The 24,969-nt window shown below is 28.8% G+C and overlaps 3 protein-coding genes across 3 annotated transcripts; 1 reads left to right on the forward strand and 2 right to left on the reverse strand.

The window, feature by feature from the left end:
- The first annotated feature begins 785 nt into the window (after positions 1 to 785).
- On the forward strand, positions 786 to 2,658 carry LOC137808027 (AT-hook motif nuclear-localized protein 26-like). Its single transcript, XM_068608919.1, has 2 exons — positions 786 to 1,140; positions 1,266 to 2,658. The coding sequence occupies exon 2, from the start codon at positions 1,360 to 1,362 to the stop codon at positions 2,212 to 2,214; it is 855 nt and encodes a 284-aa protein (XP_068465020.1). The 5' UTR covers positions 786 to 1,140; positions 1,266 to 1,359; the 3' UTR covers positions 2,215 to 2,658.
- Positions 2,659 to 9,288: 6,630 nt separating this feature from the next.
- Positions 9,289 to 14,695, reverse strand: LOC137808026 (kinesin-like protein KIN-UA). Its single transcript, XM_068608918.1, has 11 exons — positions 14,525 to 14,695; positions 14,160 to 14,276; positions 13,717 to 13,848; positions 13,475 to 13,606; positions 12,802 to 12,940; positions 12,597 to 12,689; positions 11,094 to 11,219; positions 10,856 to 10,981; positions 10,370 to 10,513; positions 10,106 to 10,234; positions 9,289 to 10,020 (listed from the first exon to the last, which is right to left on the reverse strand). The coding sequence occupies exons 1-11, from the start codon at positions 14,693 to 14,695 to the stop codon at positions 9,854 to 9,856; spliced, it is 1,476 nt and encodes a 491-aa protein (XP_068465019.1). The 3' UTR covers positions 9,289 to 9,853.
- A 4,675-nt stretch (positions 14,696 to 19,370) lies between these two features.
- On the reverse strand, positions 19,371 to 19,984 carry LOC137805947 (zinc finger A20 and AN1 domain-containing stress-associated protein 7-like). Its single transcript, XM_068605822.1, has one exon. The coding sequence runs from the start codon at positions 19,912 to 19,914 to the stop codon at positions 19,471 to 19,473; it is 444 nt and encodes a 147-aa protein (XP_068461923.1). The 5' UTR covers positions 19,915 to 19,984; the 3' UTR covers positions 19,371 to 19,470.
- Positions 19,985 to 24,969: the final 4,985 nt, after the last annotated feature.

Consider the following 24,969-nt stretch of genomic DNA (forward strand, 5'->3'; position numbering starts at 1 on the left):
TAATTATGATAAAAGAGTTCTATAAATTTTTTACTTACTTTAATATTCTTACCATATTTAGAATTTCACTTTGATAGTATGCATTAAATTTTCGTTAAGATATAATTTAAATAATTCTGATATTATATAAAAAATTATTTTTAAATTTAATTTAATTTTATAAAATTTATTTATAAGATAAAAATTACATCTATTTATATATTTTTATTTTTAGTAGTTGAAATGATGTTATTACTTACATGATATATTATTAAGGTAACACAACTCAGTACACTTAAGAGAATAACATCAATGGTATCTGTGATAAAGTTCCTAAGTTTTTTTCCTTTTTACCCATAATAGACAGTATAAACTAATGGGAAAAAATAAATATCTAAAAATATACTAATTGATAAAAGAATAAATAATGTGATATAAAAATTTCCAAAAGGGATAAGAACAAAAAGAATGGATGATATATATAAAATATAATATAACGTTAAACTGCATGTTAGTTAGTTTCAAAACGGTATATTTAAATTTGAATGAAGTATAAAATAAAATGAAGAAGACTAGAATTGAGTAAAGTATTACTCTCATTCAAAGCGTTTTATTGAAGTTAAAATAAAGTATTTAAAGCATTATAATGAAAAATAATTAATTATATTTGAATAACTCTGACAACAAAACATTTTCTGCATTTGATTTTATAAATTGAAATGAAAATAGTTTTAATGCATTGAAGAATAAAATTAAATGATTTAATTTATGGAGTAATATAAATATTAGTGTGAGATGTATGATGTACTCCACACAGAGTATATGTTGTTGAGGGAGAGAGAAAGAGTGATGGGGACCCATCCACCGCCCATAAGCACGCAGTCTTTCTGCAAACAAATCTAGTTTGGATCTGTCTTTCTCAATCGAACCCTAACCAAACACTGTTTCTCCCAAAATAGGAGAACAACTTGTTTGTTCACCTCAAGGGGAAGGAACTCCATTGAAAGCCCCACCACCAATTGAAGGTTTCTAAAGGAGGCAGGTTGAGGTAGAAGTCAATTAAGGTCAATCTCAATCACAACTTGTTTCAACTTTGTTTCATCAAATCAACAAGATCTTCAAGAAAGCAGCAGCAAGAGAATCAGGAGAGAGCACTCACTGGTCTGTCATATATAACAGTTTGTTCTCATTAATTTCCTTCCATTTCTATCCACTACATATTTTGTTTCCTTCATCTACATATATATACATGTATTAGAATTGCCAAATTCATTTATACTTTCCAGCATATGCAAATGAAGTACTGACTAGAGTTAAGAGCTTCGCAATCCTTATCTGTATCGATAGACACTCAATTATACATTGAAGGATAGAATCAGAATGGATCCAATCACAGCACATGGTCATTCCCTTCCCCCTCCTTTTCACACCAGAGATCTCCATCTGCACCACCAGCCGCAACAGCACCAATTCCAAACCTTAAACCAAGGCACCGACGACGAGCACAGCGGAAGCAGCAGCGCGCAGAAGAGGGAGCGCGAAGAGAACAACGGCAACAACGATGAAGGTGCAGGTGAGGCTGAGATAACAAGGAGACCTCGCGGGAGACCAGCCGGCTCCAAAAACAAACCCAAGCCACCCATTATCATCACTCGCGACAGCGCAAACGCCATGAGAACCCACATGATGGAGGTGGCAGACGGGTGCGACATCGTGGAAAGCGTGTCTGAGTTCGCCAGGAAACGCCAAAGAGGGGTTTGCATCATGAGTGGCACTGGCACAGTCACCAACGTCACTCTCAGGCAACCGGCTTCTTCCGGTGCGGTTGTCACTCTCCATGGAAGGTTCGAGATTTTGTCCCTCAGTGGATCGTTCCTTCCGCCGCCTGCGCCACCTGCTGCTTCCGGTTTGACCATTTATTTGGCCGGTGGCCAGGGACAGGTGGTGGGAGGGAGTGTGGTTGGGACACTGGTTGCTTCGGGGCCTGTGGTGATCATGTCTGCTTCGTTCAGCAACGCTGCTTATGAGAGGCTTCCTTTGGAGGATGAAGACCCTTCGCTGCAAATGCAAGGAGGTTCAATTGGGTCACCCGGTGCAAGTGGTGTTGGTCAGTCACAGCTTCTAGGAGGAGGAGATGCAGCTGCTCCACTTTTCCATGGTTTGCCTCCTAACCTTCTCAATTCTGTTCAAATGCCATCTGAGCCATTCTGGGCATCCAATCGCCCTCCCTTCTAGAGTCTGTTTCGATAAAACAACTTAATTCAATAAATTCTTGCTCAATCAACAAGACTTTATTGCCAAATTTGACTTCAAAGCTTATTCGAATCAGCTCAACAGTAGAGGTGGTAAGAAAGTTACTTGTTATTTTCATAAGTTCAAAATAAATCTCTTCCAATTCTCTCATCATTGTCGCCATAACTTCTACATTGCTGTTCTATTCAATGTAACAGTTAGCTTTTGTGGTGGTGGGGAGATGGCAAGAAATTCATTTAGTTAGGGATGTTGAAAGTAGGAATCGAGGTTTCGTGCTTCGTTAATTTGTGTGTCATTTTGATTATTAGGGGATATATAATGTTTCCTTTTGCATGTTTTCGAGACTGTAATTAAACTGATGATGAATTTTAATATCCGTGGTGGGTTTAATTCTGTCAATGACAATGGGGTGCCTGTGTTTGTCTCGTGATTATATGTATCATCCATCAGTTTTTAGCTGCAAAACAGTAACCGTAACAGTAACGAATGTACGACCACAGTTTTTGGTTGTTTCAGTTTGACTGCCGGTTCATTAATCAAACATGTTAGTAGGCTTCTCGACAACAATCTAGTTATTACGTAAGATCGGAAATTTTGTAGGACATTAATATATTTTTTCTTTTTCCTTCTTTTACTACACTGTATGCGATTGGCAAGATTTTAAAAACCGATTTTCCGTGAAATCATAATTATAATCATATTTATCCGTAATTTTTACAGTATAAAAAACATAAGAAAAGCGTAATGAGTATTTAAAAAGCAAAACCTTGGTAATTATAGTAGAAGATGTGTATGTGAAGCAACTGGTACACACATGCAGTGTCTGATGAAAGCTCCTTTTCGAGGCAGTCATCCTCACTTTCATTAAAAGGCAACAATAACCAAGACACAACGTTCCCGAGTGTTTATTATCTAAACCCTCTGTCTCACTGTCTTCCATACTAAACCTACTGAATTTTGCGCCAAACCTGGTTTTATTCTAAGCACTGAACCTCCTTTTTCTTTAAAACACTAAAGTTACAGTAACATGACGCTTATCCAATTCTCCTCGCTGATCAGACTTTTTGGCTTCTTTAATGGTATTGTGTGTACTGCATGCGTCCTGCGATCTATTCTGTTGGTCAACTGATTCTAAATTTCCTCGAGCCAGACAACTGCTTTGTTCCCTCAAAGTAAGAATCTTATTTTGTTTTCTCTTAATATACTTCATGCTAGCTTCCTTACCAACCTATTTTTCTTCCTTGGAACCTTCAACATTTCTCCATCTTGCGGCTATATATTATCTTTACTTTCAGGTATCCGCCCATTATTTCACAGATTATTTTTAAGGCAAATGCATATAAAGTGTTTTTATTTAATCAAACAATTAAAAACATTTTTTATCAAGATGGGAAAAAACACGTTTTCTTATATATTTTTTAATGTCCTTCCATTTTTTTTAATATTTTCATGCACTGGTTTAGCGAGACCCTACTTTTAAAATCCAATTTTTTAATCTTTTTCTGGATAAGGTTTTAGTTGGATGAAAAACATACAAAAAAAAATATTATGGAAGTAAACAGATCATACACTGATCTGATAGGAAAATGTTATTACATTCCTAACCTTACTAATTGGTAGAACTTAGGATCAGCAGGGTCCATTTAACTATTCATTCTCAATGGAGGCTGCAGAACATTAACTGACTTTATTTGATCTTTTAATCTTCGCTACTTCAAAACTATATATATTAGTGAAAACGGTCAACAACAAAAAATCATTTTGTGAAGAAAAGTTATAGTATCCCTTCACAAATTTAAGGCCTTTAGACTTTGTATGAAAACTCTCTTTCTTCCTCTTTGCTATTTTATTTTTTGGTGTGTATACATCCGTTTTACTATTGGTCCAGAAGATAGTTGTATCACAGTCTTTAGATATCTGTATACCTATAACAAATCTCTTATGAAACCAGGTTCACATCCTTCATGACAAGAATGGATTTTCCTAGTCTTTAAAATAAAAATTACAAATTTATTCATGGTTAGTTAAAGTCAATTTACATTATAAAATATTTAATTATGATATTTGTTATTTAATAGCATTTGTTAATAATTAAACTATTGTTTAAATGTAACTATTTATCAATTTTGGAATTATTATTTATCTTAATATATTTGTCATTTTTTAGTGATAGATTAACAATTATTAAGAACTATTCTTCAATGTAATTAGTTTTCATATATTTATTTAGAGAGAAAGCTTAAAAGAGCATTAGTTCTATTTTTTATACTATTTTTTCCATTTTTAACCCTCTCTTCTACTTTCACTACAAGAAAATCATACCATAGAAACCAATTTTAGAAACAAAAAATAATTAGTTACTATAGTGACTAAATTAGAGATCATTTTAGAAACTAAAAAAACTTGGTTTTAAATTAGTTTGTATTATTGTTAAATGGTTTCTAAATTGGTATCTAATTAGCTACCAAGACTTTTGCTATCAAATTTAGAATCTAAATAATTGGTAGTTAAAACTTTGGTAGCTAATTAGATACCAATTTAGAAACTATTTAACAATAATACAAACTAATTTAGAAACCAATTTTTTTTTAGTCTCTACAATTGTTTTTAATTTAGTCACTATAACAACTAATTAATTTTTGTCTTTAAAATTAATTTCTATTTCATGATTTTATTGTAGTATTCTACTTTTTTTTCCCCTTCACGAGTTTAATTAAGATATTTTTTAACATATTAACAAAAATTAGATAAGAGTATAATTATTTGTAATTAAAAATTATATTAATTAATTTTTTATTATCAAAATAAACTCAACAACATGTCATTCATCTTGAAATATATCAGCATATATTTTATAAGTTTATGAGTCTTACAACTAGAGGGTGTTAATGATATTTATTTTATCAGCAATAAATATATAAATTAAATATATTTTATGATCAATGTTATTAGTATTTTTAATGATATTTAAATATTTTATGATATCATTTACATTCATACTAAATAATATGTAGTAAAATATTTAACACCTGTCTCATACTTCTTGTTGAGGTAACAAATGTTCAAATGTTCTATAAAAACAAATTTGTTCACACAAAATTCATTTTTAATCTTTTATACACTTATTAGATTTTTTTGTTTGTTTTGTTGTTATAGTATAATAGCATGGTATTTTAACGAGAAATAAGTTATGTACACTTTACTAACTAACTAAAAATGGAAAATAAAAAAAATCACCTAAACAGACTAAGAATATCATCCATCTTTGCCGGGCACCTAAACATAATTAACAATAGTCAGTCATAATTTACTTTTAAGTTAATAAAATTCATTTTTTTATCAATAAATAATGAAATTAATTAGAACGGATGTTGAAACCTTATACAAAACTAAAAAAAAAAACTATAAAAATTACTCAAACAGAAAATTTGGTCACGGTACAAAACATTGAATTCAGAAAATCTTTATTTTGCTAGCATACTATTTGTTTTCCTCTGATGTCAAGGGTTTTGCCTTCTGCACCTTGCAATCACTGGTCTCGTCTCTAAGAAAACATCTCAGAAAAAACCTCCCTAAACTGGAAGGCAAATTAACAAACCAATTCACATATAAAACTACCTTTATTTCTTTAAATATTTTATAAAAATCCAAGGGTTTATACACCATTCTGAATAAGTGAAATAAGTCATTCTGAATAAGTGAAATAAGTCGGTCTTTCCTTAACCGTAATCCATGACCAAATTTTTCTCTACACTACAATGAACACCTCTATAATTTCATTCTTAAATATGTATATATTTTCGTGTTTTCATATTTCATCTATAATTGCAACCAATACTCCTCCAAATTCTATTAATTACATTCTTCATATTTGTTGACCTAAACATCATGAATTGTACCTTTGCATCGTAATGATTGACTGAGGACATACCCAATACAAACACCAAATTCTCCAAGTTACTTTACAATCGAAAAAAATAAAGTTGACTAAATGTCTCCTCTTGCTCTCCACACATAATACATAAGTTGCTTTCTAGAATTTCATGTCTCAATAAATTGTCCTTAATAGCTATTATGTTTTGTCATACCCTTCACTTCGTAATATGTACAAATGACAATGTCTTTATCTTCCATAATCCATTTATGTCATGTGCTTCCTTCTTAAGAGAGTTTTATGTTGATTTCACTGTAGTTCACAACCTCCTCATCTCTGCAAATCCACTTGTCTTTTGATTCCTCCTCTTCCACCACTAGATTCTTGTTTTCCAACAACAACATCAATTGCTCAACCAACTTACCTCCTATTCAAAAAATTCATTCTCCATCCTAATTTCCATATCCCTTAATTGTTATTTCAACTTGTGATAAACACTACAAGAAAATCATTAACTAGAAACCAATTTTAGAGACAAAAGAATAACTAGGTGTTATAGTAACTAAATTATAAATCATTTTAGAAACTAAAAAAATTATTAGTTTCTAAATTAGTTTCTATTTTTTTATAAATAGTTTCTAAATTGGTATCTAATTAGCTACCAAGGTTTTTGCTACCAAATTTAGAATCTAAATAATTGGTAGTTAAAACTTTGATAACTAATTAAATATCAATTTAGAAACTATTTATCAATAATAGAAACTAATTTAGAAATTAATATTTTTTTAGTATTTAAAATGGTGTCTAATTTAGTTAGTATAACAACCAATTTTTTTTATCTCTAAAATTAGTTTCTATTTAATATTTTTTTATAGTGAAAGTACACTATTAGCGTCACTTAATTTCCACGTGCTTTATCTTCAAAATAATTCTCTCATTTATCTAAGTTTCACACTTTTTTTTAAATCCTTCCACAGAAGGATTTCTTTTATTTTTTTTATAAGAATTCACTTGAAGGTAGTGTTGAGAGAATGATTTAAAAAATAATATTAATTTAACATTTAGTAAAACAAAAAGGAGATATAAGAATTATACTTTTGAAGAGTCCAAAATGTTGTACCACACAATTGTAATGTAATTCATAGATTGATCGACTCAAGTCTTTAACGTGAAAAAAGAGCATACAAAATGACAAGTGAAAGTTAAAAGAAACAAAATATGAAAGTTAGATTGAATATTCTTTAAAGGCAAATGCTCCCTGCACCCAACACTTTTGAAGCTGCACCCAACATAATTTAAAAAATTTCAAAAATATCCTTTATTTTGGAAATGAAAATCCAGAATTAAAAATAATGCATTCCGGAAAAATAGATCTGGAAGAGATTTTTGTGTTCTGGATATAAAAATCCGGATAAAAAAATCCAGAATTGAAAATAATTCATTCCATAAAAATTTATCCAAAAGAGATTATTGTGTTTCGGAAAAAGAATCCAGAGTGTAATTTTATATGTACCATTTTTTTAAGGATATTTTCGTAGTTTTCCCTATGATTGAGTTCAGTGATATGGTGCAGGAAGCAATTGCCTTCTTTAATTATAAATTTATATATGGCTGGTCACTTATTTATGGTAAAAATATATGAGTAATTCTGCTTACAATAATTTTTTAAAACATCATGTACAACTAAAATTTCATAATCGCGTTTTCATATTAGTTGTAATTCTATTTTCAAATTTTCTTTTTGATATCTTAAATATTATTATTTTGTTTAGATTCTTTAAGCCATTTATCATTAAATTTCAATATTATATTATTTTTATAAAAGTTATTATTATAAACCATTGCTAGAACAAAATAATGTAAACTGAGACTAACTTCGTTATACTGGTTCTCATAAATACAACAATATTTCTAGGCAGTGGTTGTAATCATATTTGTGGATATGATTCTGAAGGAAGATATAAAGAATATATTTTTTTAACAAAAAAAAAAAAAGTAATACGAATATAGAAAGGAAAAATGTGGAAAGAATAACACACAAGATGAAAATATATACTATTATTGTAGTCGTAAAAGGTATTGGTCTCATAGTTGTCGTAACCCAAAAAAATATAAATACATTTGGCTTATGAAGTATGATGATTTTGATTGTGATTCTATTTTTTTAGGATTTTCTAGACCCTTTTACAAATACCACCAACAATTTTTATTAGGTAGCTTAAGCTAAAAATATAGCAAACTGGAACAAGCTTAGACTTCCTAAAAAATTCTACAACCCACACCCAGCACACAAACTTTTCCTGCAGAAAAAACCAGCAAGATTGATGTGATCCTATGGATGTTCTTTACCATGATTTTGTTAATTTTTATGTTGATCAGGTGAAAAAGTTGTCAACATATAAATGGATATATTCAGAAATTAAATGTGATGAGAATCTATGAAACTTTATCATACTATGCCTTTTTTTCCATGTTGATTAGAGAAATATTTTATATTAATATTGGTGGCTTATAGTATTCCTATATATGATTAATAAATATTTACACTAACGACAATAACAAACATATGTGTGTGGTTAGTGGAATAACTTTTTCAATTATTAAGAATAATAAAGCTTCTGTTTTTAATAATGTAAGCAGTCATTATTACTATTATGATAATGCAAATATAATTGAAGGCTCCATGTGAACCTAAGTTGCATGTTAAAAATATATTCTATTATCTGAAGTTTCTAAAATTTATTTAAGTTTCAATGATATTTAAACAAATAAATACATGCTGAAACAAACATTAGAAGAAATATGAAATATCTTTTTATCGCTACTTAGATAAAAAAAATTGTGTAGTAAAAAAACGTGTAATGTAAGTAAACACACATGTTATCGTAAGGAAAAAGTTTACGAATCAAAATAAGTTTATTTATTTTTACATTTTTAATTGGTTAAGTTAACCTAAGTTTTTTATGATGTAAAAAATAGTTGATAATTCAAAGTCTTGTTTATTTCAAATAATTGAATAATTTTTTTAATCTAGAGATTTATCATGTATAACTTGTTTTAAAGGAAATTAAATAATTAAACTATTGTTAATAAATATTGGAAAGAGATTACACTTCTACAGTAAATATATGATGATATTAGTGGATATAGTTAATGTGTGATCTAGTTTTACTTTTTTAATGATTTTTTTCTACCTTTTTATCACAAAAAATTAATAAAATTAGTTAGAGGATTTGTGTGATCTTAACTCTAATATCAAAATTGTACTCAAAATCCTATAAAAAAACTTAAGATCATTACATCCAACAATGCTACCAAACAACACCTTGCTGATAAAAAAAAAACACCTAATAAGCTCAACAACAAAAAAAAAGAAGCTTCTATGAACAGCAGAATGTCTCCAACAAAGATAAACAAAGTCTCTTACATAGTACTCTTACATAGTACTCATTTTAAACAACTTCAGCACATAACCAGTGGTGCTCTTACATAGTATTCTTCTCTAGAAATTGTTTTGGTGACTGGAGTAAGGTGGTGGATTCTCCAAGCATACAACATTGCACTCCTCCCCTGCTACATACAACATTGCACTCCTCCCCTGCTACATGTATTTTGCTTGCTGGTGTGTATTGAAAATTCCAGCAAAAAATACTGAATAAAGATGCTTTAGTTACTACAAATGAAGATTAATTAATCCAAAGCAATTAAAATGATGAGGAACTTCTTTGAGTTTCTACTGCACTTAATTTATTCAACATTATTCTGTTCCGAACGCCTAATTTCAGGTTGGAATGCGGGGTTGGAGATTAGTGTTTCACGTGCAAGAATCCTTATGTCTTCTCTTGAACAATCTCTTGAGACTCGAACCAACTCTCCCATTGCACCTCCACTAATCATGTCTCTTGCATTTGCTTCTGTATCGTATCAAACAAAAGCTCTTTGTGACATGCCATGTTTAGTATCTAAATCGTAACTAGATATGATGCATTTAGTGCTCACCATGTTTTGCCAAGTGGCAGAGAGCAATCTCAATGTCATGCCTCACTAACGAGACTTCATTACTTGCGTTTTGCACTATCCATGGAAGCAAACCGTCCACAATAAGTGAAGATCTTCCAACCTTTGTCCCTGTATAGCGCACCAAAACTTTGACTCAAGCAATAACAATATCATCGATAAAGAACATGGATATATACTATGATAAGATACTGGAAGTAATGCATCTATCTATCTATCTATACACACACTTATAAAAGTTATTACCTTGAATAGATGCTTTAGACTCGCATTTTGCAAAGTTGGCTATTGCGCGGGCAACCTGGGTATGTACATCGGGATGCTTGCATCTGGTCATTCCCAACAGTGCCTTCATACCACCTTCATCCCTTATCTTTATTTGTAGTTTATCTAAATAGAGGAACACCGAACTTGTAATGTTATACCAACAATATTCTACTTGATGCCTACACTATAATTGCATCCTTAAAGATAAATTTAATTTATCCCATATACAGCTCCAAGATCTATAATGAAACAACACTATCACATCTAGCAAGTGAGATTCTTACACCACTAGATAAAAGACTTTTAACAATAGATTAGAAGGACCGTTTACTGTTGTTGTTGATTTAGTTGTCGTTAAAAAGTCAAACAATGTTTATTCTGATTTTTTTGTGAACAGTATAATCTCAATCTGCAGTTCAGATAAACACGGCAACATAAAAAATGATGAGATAAGATCAATAGTACCATTGCCAAAAAGATTAGCTATTGCTCCAGCAACTATTCGAAGAGTCTGAGGATCTTCAGCATTGGCTGCTGTCATGGATAGTAAATTAATGCCTCCTTGAGCCGCAATGAGATCTTGATTGGTTTCTGTTCAGACACCAAATAAGGTTGCACATACCAGGAAGAAAAAGAAATGAATCAGTGGAAGTAAATACTTATTTAAGTTACTAGTTGCAAAGAAAAGGATGTGGAAGTTTACCATTCATTGCCAAATTTGCTATGGCGCTTGCTGCAATTCTATGTGTGGTTTCATCTTTTGAGTTCTTAAGCAGTGTAAGCAAGGACGTAAGTCCACCTGCTTCTACAATCTTCTTCTGGTTTCTTTCTGCAACATCAGGGTTGATAGATGTTATGGCTAATTTATTTATAATATCAGTTGCAACAAATAGACTTTCAAGTTATGTTTGTTGAAATATAAACTTTATTTTAGGCCTAAAAGGCCCAATTTCTGTAAATATGTGTAGCATGTTCTGCCAGGAGCATGGTTGAAAGCGAGAGATTACCAGAGGCATTTTGAGCAAAACCCGTGGGTGGTGCAGTTTAACTTTCTAACAGGTCTCCAACAAGAAGTGTATGGGGAAAACATCAGAAGAAACATGGAAGCCAAGGATATGAAAAATCCTATGGATGAAGAAATTAAAGTGATAAAAAGAAATAACACAGGGGAGCTAATTTCACTTCCAAAGGGTAATGTCAAGAAAGAAGTCAAAAGATATAAGACAAGGTTGTGTGAAAAGGCTTCTGTCAAAGAGTTGATATTAGGTATTTGCTCTCTTATATAAATTATTAGATTAACAGCTCGAAATAATTGGAAGATACATCAAATGAGTATAAAATTTGTCTCTCTTATTGCAGTTCCTGAGAAGTCTACATTAAACAACCTCAAAAATAAGAATTTGTAAGTACCTATATGAGAGAAACTTCATCAAATGTCCACACAAGCATGCACTTCACATCAAAGACCAAGTATGTTTCAGGAATTTAAGAGTTTGAGATATTTGACATTGGTCTCATGTCTTAATATCTCTAAATTGAAGTAAAGTAAGAAGACAAAGGCATATTCATCGCTCAAGAAGGCTATGCAAATGAGGTGATTAAGAAGTTCAAGATGGATGACTCTAATCTAGTTGACACACCAATGGATGTGGAATCAAAATATCAAAGCACGAGGAAGGAGAAAAAGTAGATCCAACACTTCTTAAGAGCTTAGTTGGAACCTTACACTATTTAACGTGTGATTTTCTCTATGTAGTTGTAGTTGTTAATCTACATGGAGAATCCAAAATCACTCATTGGAAGGCAACAAAGAGAACTATTTGGTAAGTAAAAGGTTTGGATTGTCCTGTTTTATCTCTGATGATTACAATATTCTTAATTATAGTGATAGTGATTAGGGTGGAGAGGTGGATGACAGTAAAAACACAACTCGTTTTGTGGAGAAGTGATCTGTTGTACAAATATTCTCTTTCTCCAAAATTCTAGTCTTTAACATTCTCAAATATTCCTTTTACTACTAAAACCTCATTCCAACAATATTATGCCAAACAAGAAAACAGAACTTCATCAAAATTGAAATTTACTCATATCCACAAATTCATTGACCCCAAATCATATATGCAGAAGGCAAACACGTCAATCCTAGATGTTAGACTGCTATTTTATACATACAATGAATTTAAACTTAAGTTGGCAGGACTGGAACCTTCACAAGCTAAATTAGCTATTATTTTCACGGCATGGATTTGTGCATCAGCATTTTCTGATTCAAGCAATGACAGAATCTTCTGCAATCCCCCTGCAATCGATTTTATCAGCTAAAAATATCTTCTAAATTTAAAGTAATTTACCAACATAAGTTTTCAAGATACAAGATATGCAATAAAAACTAAATAATAAATAATTATTGCCATGTTCACAGAGCTTGGCAACCGAGGCCTCCTCTCCATTTCCTGAAGCTTGCTGTGGATGTTTAACCAGGAAAGGGGGAGAATAATCTAAACCACCAGCAACTTTCTCAAATCCACCTCGACGACATTTTTGTTTTGTCTGCTAGATCAAATTGCAGTCACAAATGCTTTCAGTAGATAGACAAATTACTAGGTCAAGTAAATTTATGGCTTATTTTCTGTAAATGCACCAGAAACCCATGAAGAATTTGCAGAAACATGATGATGAGTACAAGTCGAAACATGTCTTAAAAACGATGAAGAGACTAACAATGAGACAAGCAGTGAAGGTTTTGTGCAGTGTAAAGAAACTATTTAAACTTTCATGTCTTCAAAGAGGAGAAGAAAAAGTGCATGATGTTGCCATGGCTTGGATTACCATTAACATAAATATGATTGCAAAATATAATATTCGTAGACATTAAATAGTAATAATGATACATGAGTTTGTATCATCCCCTTTTAAGCTTTTACAATCAAGTACAAAAATCACCATTTAAAACCTAGTAGCTTTAAAAATCTTTAATCAACCCAATTCAGTCAAAACTAATAACATAAAAGTCTTATTTCCCTTTTATAAAAAACAAAATAAAGTCAATTAATTACGATATTCGTGCACTTCAATATGGCTTACTTTTCCAACTTCAGAACCTAATTGTAGCAGTTGACTTTGCAATCTGGCTATTTCTCCTTTGAGTTTCTCCTTCTGGTGTGCCTCATCTTCCAACATCTTACGAAGTTTTGAGATATCTGACTCTCTTGATGCCTATTTCAGGAGACATATGCATGTACGTGTAAAGCTAATGCAGAACTTAGACAAATGAGGAAGGCACATGGAAAGTGAAAAGTACAAACGTTGGGGGCACAAAAACATACCTCCAACATTTTCATTTCTTCCATTTGATTTTTCAGATGATTTAGCTCCCCTTCGGTAGCATTTCTTAAAAGAGTCTCTTTCTGAAGTATTTTTTTCAAAATGACTACTTCCTCAGCAGGCACAATGGCCATCTAAGATATCATAATTCACTTGTGAGCATGAAATGTTTTACTACTGACAATTGACTTACTATATTATCATATTGTAATCTAATTTGGCTTCTCAGGATTATATGTTAACTCCTCCAATGTACGAGCAAACATAGTCGAAATAACTTAGGAACTAATTGAGTCCTAAAATAGCAGGGAAAATTAACGGGACCAACAAGTCAGATGTGCTGTTCCTGAATTCCTCACAATGAATTGATGTTCTACTTTGTAGTGAGGGATGTTTTGTTGTTATATTAGCATAAAACAACATATTGTACAACAAAAAATACTACCTCTACAGTAGATGTCATACAAAAATCCTCGTACTTTTTCTTATTCTCCATCACCTTCTCTTCTAGCACCTTAATTGATTCCTTATTATAGTTTTTCTGATATTTCATTCTTTCCTTCTGAGAAAAGGAAACGCGCATCAGTACATATTTACCAAGAAATCATCAAATCAAATAATTCATGTTTGTTACTAATTCAACTTAATAACATTACTTAAAATCAGGATAAGCATCAAAATCCTTATGACAATTTTGCATGCGAGAAATTGACAATTTACTTTCAAACATAATAACTTAAATTACATGTGATACTATGGGTACAAATTACCAGAAACTATACGATTGCAACATACATTAGACAAACCAACCTCCAGTGAATCCGAATAGCCTTTCTGGGCCTCTGATATCCGATGCTGTCCTTCTGTGGTGAATCCTTCAATATCCTCCTGAAATTCCTTCTGCTGCCTTTCGTACTCCATTGTGAATTTGTCTAGTTCTATGTAAACTTTTGTAATCAATTTCTGCTTTAATTTTACCATGTTTTCCACCTTCATAAGCTAACAGTCACATATATGTTCAGCATTGTTAAAATTGGCCTACATATCTAGAAAAATGTACATTAATCACAGCAGCACAATTTGGTATGTACTATAGAATGGTGAAAGCTAGTTATGGAAACGGTCATGGGACCTTCCTCAGTTATACAAAAAGAAAGTAGGAAGTGCCACTCACTGGCGGTGTATGAATGTCTATAAATAGCCAATAAATTGAAACCCAGTGCAGAGAAAAACCATCACTTTCTTACTCCACGTTTCAAATAATTTCTTCAACTAATTTCTATATCCTCTGCCACATGTCCTGTGTTCTACCATCATATACCCTAAAATAAAAAATAAATGCATCCAAATATTTTAGTACTGGAAGTCTCTCCCCTCTGCCGTGGAGAAGCTCCAATAGTATATTATAGTAATGAGCAGTGATGTTCTAGTATACTACGTAGATTTTATTCATAAAAATTAAAGATGGTTTTACCCCTTTAACAAAACATGCCATTCATACTAACCACATTTATACAACTGAGAGATTAACTTAAGACACATTAACACAACTCTTTTATGCGTGTGTGAAGTATATATAAACATTATCAGTGATCAGTATTACTAATTCCATGTTGTCCTAAGCTTCACCATGCTATTTGTTAAGTATTAATTATTTTCAAACAAGGAAACATGAAGGTTGTGACAGAAACAGGTTGGCGGTGTCTTTTATACCTTTGTCAGCATCTAACACATAAAATGCCATAATATACAATATCTAATGCTTCATGTTTAAAAAGTTAAATAATTCCTAAAAAAAGTTCCTATTTTAATGAAGAAATAATTGATTTTTTGTATGTTTCTCAGATATTAAAACACATTTATTTTTTTAATTGATATTTACAAGGTATTGGGAGGATTAGTAGGAAGATATAATATGAACTAAAAAAAATAAGGGGAAGAAAAGAAAATATAATTCTTATATTCAATGAATCTTACCTCCAAATGAATCACAAATAATTTCACTACAAGAAAATCATGAAATAGAAACCAATTTTAGAAACCAAAATTAATTAGTTGCTATAGTGACTAAATTAGAGACCATTTTATAGACTAAAAATTTTTTTGGTTTCTAAATTAGTTTCTATTATTGTTAAATAGTTTTTAAATTGGTAGTAAAATCTCGATAGCTAATTAGATACCAATTTATAAATCATTTAACAATAATAGAAACTAATTAAGACACAAAAAGTTTGTTTAGTTCTAAAATGGTCTCTAATTTAGTCACTATAGCAACTAATTATTATTTTTTTTCTAAAATTGGTTTTTATTTCATAATTTTCTTGTAGTGTTTAGTGAGTTTTGAGTCACTACAAAATATATGTACACTATTGTCTGAAAGTGCATTAATCATGGAAATATTCAAGGCAATATAGTAATTCAAATTTAAAGAAAGCTTGTGTATTTAGGCTGAAAAAAGGAACAACAACAAATGAGAATCTCGTTAAGTGTGTGTTGAATGCATTGCTTTCTAGGTTAATATCATAAATATATCAATAAATACACTCATTCACAAGCTCTTATTTATATAACTATCACTCTCATAAACACAACACATCTTCATTTTCATTGTTTGGGTAATTCTGTTTAGAGCGATTAGTGAGTGAGTAGAGTGAGAAAGCAAGTGAGGTGTGCCATTTTGATGAGTTGTTACTGCATCATCGAAGTTAGGTTAGACATTTTCAAGATTTTTCACCGTGTCAACGGATTATGCCTGAAAAAACACGTAGGACCTAATTGATTATGACCTAAAAAATAGTTGATAATCGATTAAGCATTAAGCATAATCGATTAGCCTATATTTTTAGGAGGGTAATCGATGACGTGTTGTGTGTTAAAAAGGCCTTAATCGATTATGTTGTTCAAAATTTTACATAATGAATTATGTTGTTCAAAATTCTACATAATCTATTAGGCTCCTAAAAATAGTGGTAATCGGTTATTTTTTTATAAGGCAAAGCATAATCGATTATGTTCATTTTATTTTATTTTTTTACAGATTTTGCATTTATTGTTTTTTTATGATTTTTTCTTTGGTTTTTCAGGTGTTTTGTTGGTGGAAATTCTTTAGGCACAAATACAAGTTGATCTTCCTCCCTTCTTGTTTGTTGTTGTTCTTCTCTTCTCTAGGTATGTAATTTAATTTTTGAATTTATGTTTTGTTTGTGTTTTTTTTTTAATTTTATATTTTGTTTGTATTTATTTTTTTATGTGTTTTTTTATTATATATTTAATTTGTTAAATTTATTTTATATCTTACAAATTCAAATAAAAAATGATAAATCAAATATAAATTATATTTTTTATGTTATTAATTCATATATCATAATATTGTTAAATTTTAAACATACACAAAATTTTCTTACCCAAATTTATGTCATTTACATTTTAAAATATATTAACTTCTTAATAATAATAAAAATTGTCATTAATATTAATATTCTTATATAAATAAAATATACATACTTAATATATATATATATATAACATAATATAATAAAAATTAAATAATTATAAACAATATTAAAATTAATTAAATACATTAATTTAACTGATAAAATTAATTTAAATTAATATAATAAATAATAATATAATTATATTTAAATTTATTTATTTATTTATTTATTTTAATTTTATATTATTTTGTTTTTATTTATAATTATGATTTTATATTATTTTAATTAATTAAAATGTGTATAAAATTAGCTAATATTTTATTTTTCTATTTTTTATATATGTTACAATTTATACTTTTAAAAATAATTTAAAATATTTTTACAACTGTCACTCACTTAGAAACTTTGAGAGGGATTGACCTCTTAGCAGCATACTAACGGTTTCTCCAACATCACCCTTTTACACACCATTACCTAGTTAAACCTAGTTAAGACAACATTAAAACAAGACATATAACAAGACCATTTACGACAAGAATCTTAAACTATTATAGACCCCCACTCCCCATTCAAACCCACCAAGGATACAAAATTCTTCTCAAAAAACAGCACTAGGAGAAAATAAAAGAGAAGCTATAAGAAAAAAAAAAACTCAAAACATACAAGATTGCCTCCTGCACCCTATATGGATAAAAACATATGGATAGCTTGCCTTGGATAGCTCAAACCAGAACAAAAAATACTGGACCTTGGATATCATTCATAAGATACTGGAAAAAAAAGGTGCATGAATCATACAAAAAACAATCCAATTGATCAACCACCAAAGCATTCCCCAACATCACGTTATGCAGCCATGCTGCAGGACAAAATTGATTCATCTGCAGCAGACCTTCCCATTGTGTTGAATTCTCTCATTCCCTGCCAAGCCAATTGCTTGTCCATAGTCCGTAGGAGCAACCAAACATAAGTACCTCAATTTCATATTCCACTTTCCCGCAAAACTTCCTATAGCTTATGGAGCTTGCCTCTACCCCCCCATTTTTAAAGACTGTATATATTAGTGAATGTGCAATACCATTTAGAAATAGCTTTAATTAACCATTACAGATATAATATCTGCTTTTTATAATAGTTTTTCACGAGTTTGAGTATCCTAGTACTCTTTTATTTATATAGTCTTTTTTTAAAGATTAAAAAAAGTTTGGTTTATTACGTCTCAATATCTCATCACTGCACATGTAATCTGAAAAGAAGTCCCTCATTAAATTTAGGGTTTAGTTTAGTGCTTGTTTTTCTTGTTATAAAAGAAGAAGAATATCTTTTTAATAAGATACACACAAAAATCACCTTTTTTTAGTTTTTTCTTAAAGTTCTCTTATTAATTTTTTTTCTAATTCCAAAAAATAGTATCACTGCTTTAAAATTGAAAAGATTCATTTTTATTTTTCATTTTAATTATGAGTTGTTATATTTTTATTCTAGTAACCCGCTATTCAATTTAAAACTGAAATGGGTGAAATAACGTAACCCTTTATTTAAGGGTTTAGTGGCCTTAGGATTAGGTCGTGTTAAGTAACTGCCTAAGGTAGAAAAAAATGCTCCACTCTTATCGCAATTTAAAGTAGTTGATATGGATCACTTCTAAATAAACTAATACGAGTTAAGGGGTTCCTGTGTCTTACGAACTAGCATATTAAGGGAACATGACAGGAAATTCTTAGAACAATAGCCAATTTTAAAGAAAACAGTACCACGTGAAAAGGTTAAAAAGTGCCATGTTATAAACATTGAAAGGTAGTTTGATACTTCAAGAAACTTTAAGAAAACCCAATGAGATTAAAGAAGGAAGAAGAATTCTAAACAGAATGGATACAAGAAAAATTAGACGTCGTTTTCTTTTGTTTATTTTACTTCTCTTGATTGAAAACAAGGTCCTTGGGTTTATTTTCTTTCTTTTATTCTTAGCATTCAATCTCGACAAATATGAGTATATTATTATTCCTTTTTGGCCTAGGGAAGATGAGTAACCTAGATGTTTTTCAGATACGCTTTAGATGTTTTTCTCATCAGAATCTTGATAATGCACGTAAAAGTAACAAATTACTGATGTAAAAGTAAAGTTTTAATACGAAGACATCTAACGAACTGCATATAAATCTTGTACTAAATATTACAATTGAAACATAGATTTGAAGCTAACACTATTTAAACAAAAGGAATTAAACAAAAAGAAGACTATGAGTACAATCAAAACTGCTTTTAAAGGACTGTTCAATATAACATAGAGCATGAAGGATAGATGAGCAACCCAAGAAGAAGCTAAAACCTTTGAATCTTGTCAGCCTTTATAACAGGATTTTGCTTGGCAATCTCTTCACGCCCAGCACTCTTGAAGTCATAGGTGCACTGGTGCTTCTCCGGGTAACGGTGCACCCCGCAGAAGGTGATCCCACACTTGCACAAGAAACCCGTTAAACCCACTTTTCTGTTGCAACCCCCGCATCGATTGGTCGGTTTGGAAGGCCCGGCCGCGCACGGCGAAGACACCGCCAAAGATGATGGTTCTGCCGCGTCAAGAAGCGGTGGCGGCGCGGCGGAAGGACAGAAGAGAGAGTTTATTGCAGAAAGCTGGTTCTGGTGTTGCTTGTAGCATTTGGAACAGAGGTTTTCGTTATCGGGATTGCCGAAGAAACCGCAGTTGTTGGCGCAGGGCTTGGGCTCCGAAGGAGGGTAGCTGGTGCCGTTGTTCTGTTGTGAACCCATGTTTTTGAATCGATCGAACTATGTTTTGTTTCTCTAACGGGACTATATGTTGTGAGATTGTTGTGAGATTGTTGTGAGATTGTTGTGAGATTGTTTGTGTTGAATTGTGGCATTTATAAAGACCGCAATTACGTGTTAGTGTAATGCTGGTTTGATAAGATTTGCAATCTGGATTCAAAAAGATCACGAATATGTGTATCCACTAGGCAAATGCACGCAAATATGGTTATTTTATTTTAATTAATTAATCAATAACTATTCCGTATTTATTAATATATGAAAATATACGATACTATTTTTATCTTAATCATAACAAATATAGGTATACTTTTAAATATACTATTTTTAATTTACCTTATTCTGGTAGGATTCATGTTATCCCACGCGTAATTCTTGAAAAAACCTAGCTATTTTCTTTATATTTTTTCCTTGATTTTATATTTTTATAACTGTTATCTTGGGAATATTTTTCAAATATCTCTATTCTTTTTATTATTATATATACTTTTAATTCGTTATGAAACTTATTAACAGAAATATTATAAAAGTAAAAATATGTTTATAAGATAATTATTATATTATTTTATAAAATTATTTGGTGTAGAATATGATTTCTTTTTATCTATAGTATCTTGTGTTAAAGAATAGTGTTTCTTATCTAGAGGAGACTAGGTTTGAAAAACATTGAAATAGATTTTTCTTCTATTTTCATACTATCTATTACCATTATTATTAACTATCTCAATTTTTTTTTTATTATTGTCATCATCATTTTTATTATTATTATTATTATTATTGTTGTTGTTGGTGTTGTTACTATCATTAACTCTCTTATTTTCATTATTTCGTATATTATCATCTTTATCGTAATATAATCACATTAGAATTATTATAACAATTATTTTATATAGAGTGAAAACTTTTGTTACCATTTTTCTACTATTATAAATATTATCATTCTTTTATTATTATTATCATAATTATTTTCAATATTATCATTTATCATTTATCATTATCACATAATATGATTTTTTGTTATGATATCATTTTATTTTTACTACTGTTCTTTAAATTATAATAATTATAATTTTTTATTGATGTTGTTATTCTCACCATGATTATCATTATTATTATTATCTTTATCTTTATTTTCTTGTCAAATTTAATACAGCGTTCTTATTAGCACTACTCTTCGCATTATTATTCAATCAATATCATAATGCATACTAAATTTGATATATAATCAATATTTATCTAAATTTTATCTTTCTTGCAGTATGTCTTACACTATCAAATTTTGACCATTAAACGAGTCTTAAATTTATTTACTCAAATATTAATAATACATAAATTATATTTACTAATTGAAATTTTTTATCTCTTAAATATTGTTGTGTTATTATTAAATATAATTATCAATTAAATTTAAAATATGTTTAAGATATAAATGGTTAATAATATTATCAATTAAAACTAAATAACTTAAATAATTTTATTTATTTTGATTAGTTATTTTATGTAGAGAAGTATTAGCGAGATCAAAGATAAACATTCTTTTCATATTCGTGTTCAAGATTTGTGTGTGAAAGAAAGAGAGGGAGAAAGGAGTTAATTATTACGGTCCAATTAAGGTAGGTTTGAAAATAATTAATAATTTTCTGAAAGTAAGTGCACCAAAATAAATTTAAAAGAAGAAACAACTTGAAATATTTTAAAATTTCCATTATCCAATATTGGCATTCTTTGTATATTTGACAAGGTATTAAGGCTGATTATTTTAAATTTATTTGAGTTCATTATTAATATTATTGTACTGCAGAAGCTTTTCACATTATTAATTAATAAAAAAGTTACCTTTGAAGTACTTTCTTAAAATGTATTAAAATTAATAACTTTATTATATGTGTCAATTTATAAATGGATACTGCCATAAAAAAATTCTATTATATTTTATTCATCAAAATTGTGTTTTTCACTATGCATTCCAATTAAATATATTATTATTATAGATTTAATTTAATTTAGTCGTTTATAAAAAAAAGTCAATTCGGCTAATAAAGTTATTAATAATATATGACATAAAAAGGAAATACGTAATTCAAGATGCCTTTACTTGTATTAAGTAGTAACATTATTAATTATTAGAATTATAAATTATATTAAAAGATAAATATTTTTAATTTATCAATTATTATTCTATAGTTATTGTTTATGTGTTTTTTTTGGTTGATTATAATAAATTCAAAAGACAATATAATTAAATAACAAAAGATACTATCTTTAGGATTTTCTTTTAAAATAAGATATTTTGTATATATGTGTGTGTTCTACTATATATTGTAACAGAATAATTTTTATATGAGCCATACTAATTAATTTTCCATTTAAGTGCTACTAATTTTAATTTTTTGAATTTATAAAATTATATAATTATTGTATCTAAGATTTTTTGATTCAGTATATTTTGATCAAATCTCGATTAAATCTTATGTGAAATTTATTTTATACAATAATAAGTTAGTTATTTAATTTTGTGGAGTAATCAATATATATTTAAACATAACACTAACAAGAAAATTATAAAATAAAAACCAAATTTTATACACTAAAAATAATTAGTTCTTATAGTGACTAAATTATAAACCATTTTAGAGATTAAAAAAAATTTGGTTTCTAAATTAATTTCTATTATTTTTAAATGTTTTCTAAATTGATATATAATTAGCAACCAAGGTTTTTGCTACCAAATTTATAAACTAAATAATTGGTAGCAAATTAGATACAAATTTAGAAATTATTATTTTTATCAGCAATAAAAATAAATAAATGGGAACCACTTTAAGGGTGATTCAACCCTTATGCAAAATACACAAACACCAACTTCTAAACAATTACCTCCAAACTACCTAACAAAACACCTTCCCGTATTAAAAACATCCTGAAAAAATAAACTAATTTAGAAACCATTTAAAAATAATATAAATTAATTTAAAAATCATTTTTTTAGTTTTTAAAATGTCTCTTATTTAGTTACTATAACAACTAATTATTTTTTATCTCTAAAATTGATTTTTATTTCATGTTTTTTCTACTGCATTTTATGTAAATATAACAATAATTTTATAATTTAAGTAAAATGAAATACTTTTTATAATTTTATAATTTTATATAGCGAATAAAATTACTTCTTTATTAACAATAATATTAGCGTTCTTTATAAGTATAATAACAGTTTTATCATTTTATAGTTATATTATATGAAATATTTTTTATATTTATGAGTGACTAAAATTAAGTAATTTTATTAACTATTATAATTTGATATTTTGTTTGAATTTTCAAATTTATTATTTGAAATTCATTTATAGAATATTCAAATAAAAAAATTAATATTTATATTTTTTATATTTATTTTTATTTCATATTAAATATATTTTTTATTTTTTATTATAACATGAAATTGAGTTTTTGTCTAGTAAGGTTTAAAGTTTAGTCAGAAACCAAAATTAATTTTGTGTAAGAATATATGAAAAAAACATATTGAAGTCTTTATAATATAAATAAATAAATATAAAATTGATAGTTTTAAAAAATATGCATTCGTATGTGTTTAAGATAATTTGACACGGTCAAACCTTTTTCATTTTCGTCTATCAGAACTATTTCCTTTTTATGAATTTGATTTTCTTTTGATTATAATTTTTTCACTTATTATAGTTGTTTTTTTCATTATATTTTTAAATTAACTCTTCAATTTCTTTATTTTAAAATTGACCCTCGTGCTTTCTGTTATGGTTTAATATGTGGTTATCCTATTTTATTTTCTATAATTTTGTTTTTTAGTTGATAGTTCTCATTGTCCTTTTTGTTTTTATGATATTTTTGAAAAAATAGATAGTTTCAAAAGTATTTGATAAAGAGCTAAATGATTAATTTTTATTGGTTGTGCGTTTCTATATTGTATTATCTATAGTTGGTTCACACATATTCTTGATTATTTTACTTTTAGGTTAATGTTCTAAAATAATATAACAAAAAAAGTTGTATATAATTTATTGTTAAGGGTTTTGACATCACTTATGCCATTCCTATTAATATATACTGTTCTCTATTATTATAAATATCTTTACTATAATATTATTTTTAAATTATTTTATAGTAGTCTCGTCCCGCATAACTTATTGAGTCAAGTGCAGAGCGAGGCGAGTTGACGCGCATATCTTAAAAAATAATATTTTTGTATTTTTATAAAAAAAAAATCAGTTTCATGGTTTTAAAAATTCTCTAGAATATAAATTTGTATTATGGATTGTTCAATCTAAAATATTGTACCATCCGAAACACAAATTTAAACTTCTAAATTCTATAATCCGTGAAGTCTTTAAATTTCACATTCCATAAATAAAGAAAAAACATTTAATGAAAAATGTCAAAAGATAGTTTTAGTATTGAAGTATGACTGTTAGGACAAATGTTCCTTTTATGCTTCGTAATCGATTGAATACTTATCTTAATTACTATGAAAATATCAGGTTTAGGATTGCTCATATTTTTCGTGAAGGGAATGTGTGTGCTGATAAGTTGGTTAATTTATGATTTATTCATAAAGAATTATTTCATTAGTATAATAGGTTTCCATCTAATATGTTCTTAAATTTTTTTATTAATAGGTATAGTCTACTTATGTATCGTTTTTGTTAACATATGAATTTTGGTCTAATCCCCTCATATTTTTGTATTTTCTTTCTTTTTATTTTTTAATAATACTTTTTTCATGTGATTGCAAATGATTGTTGTTACTTGAGGTGTCAACCTAGTTGAGATGTCAAGTAACATAGTGATACCTAACATGAAAGTTTTTTATAAAAAAAAAAAAAAAAAAAGTATGAGATGCAAAAACAAAGACATGAAGGTATAGGAAGAAACTCTTCTCAATACCTAATTCATAACACCTTTATGAAAATCGATAGTGATTTTTTAATATTTAAGAATTTTTTTGTCTTTCTAAAATGCATACATTGTCAAACCTTAATTTTTTTATAATAAAATTTAAAT

The sequence above is a fragment of the Phaseolus vulgaris genome, chromosome 3 (genome assembly GCF_000499845.2).
Source record: "Phaseolus vulgaris cultivar G19833 chromosome 3, P. vulgaris v2.0, whole genome shotgun sequence".
NCBI lineage: Eukaryota > Viridiplantae > Streptophyta > Magnoliopsida > Fabales > Fabaceae > Phaseolus > Phaseolus vulgaris.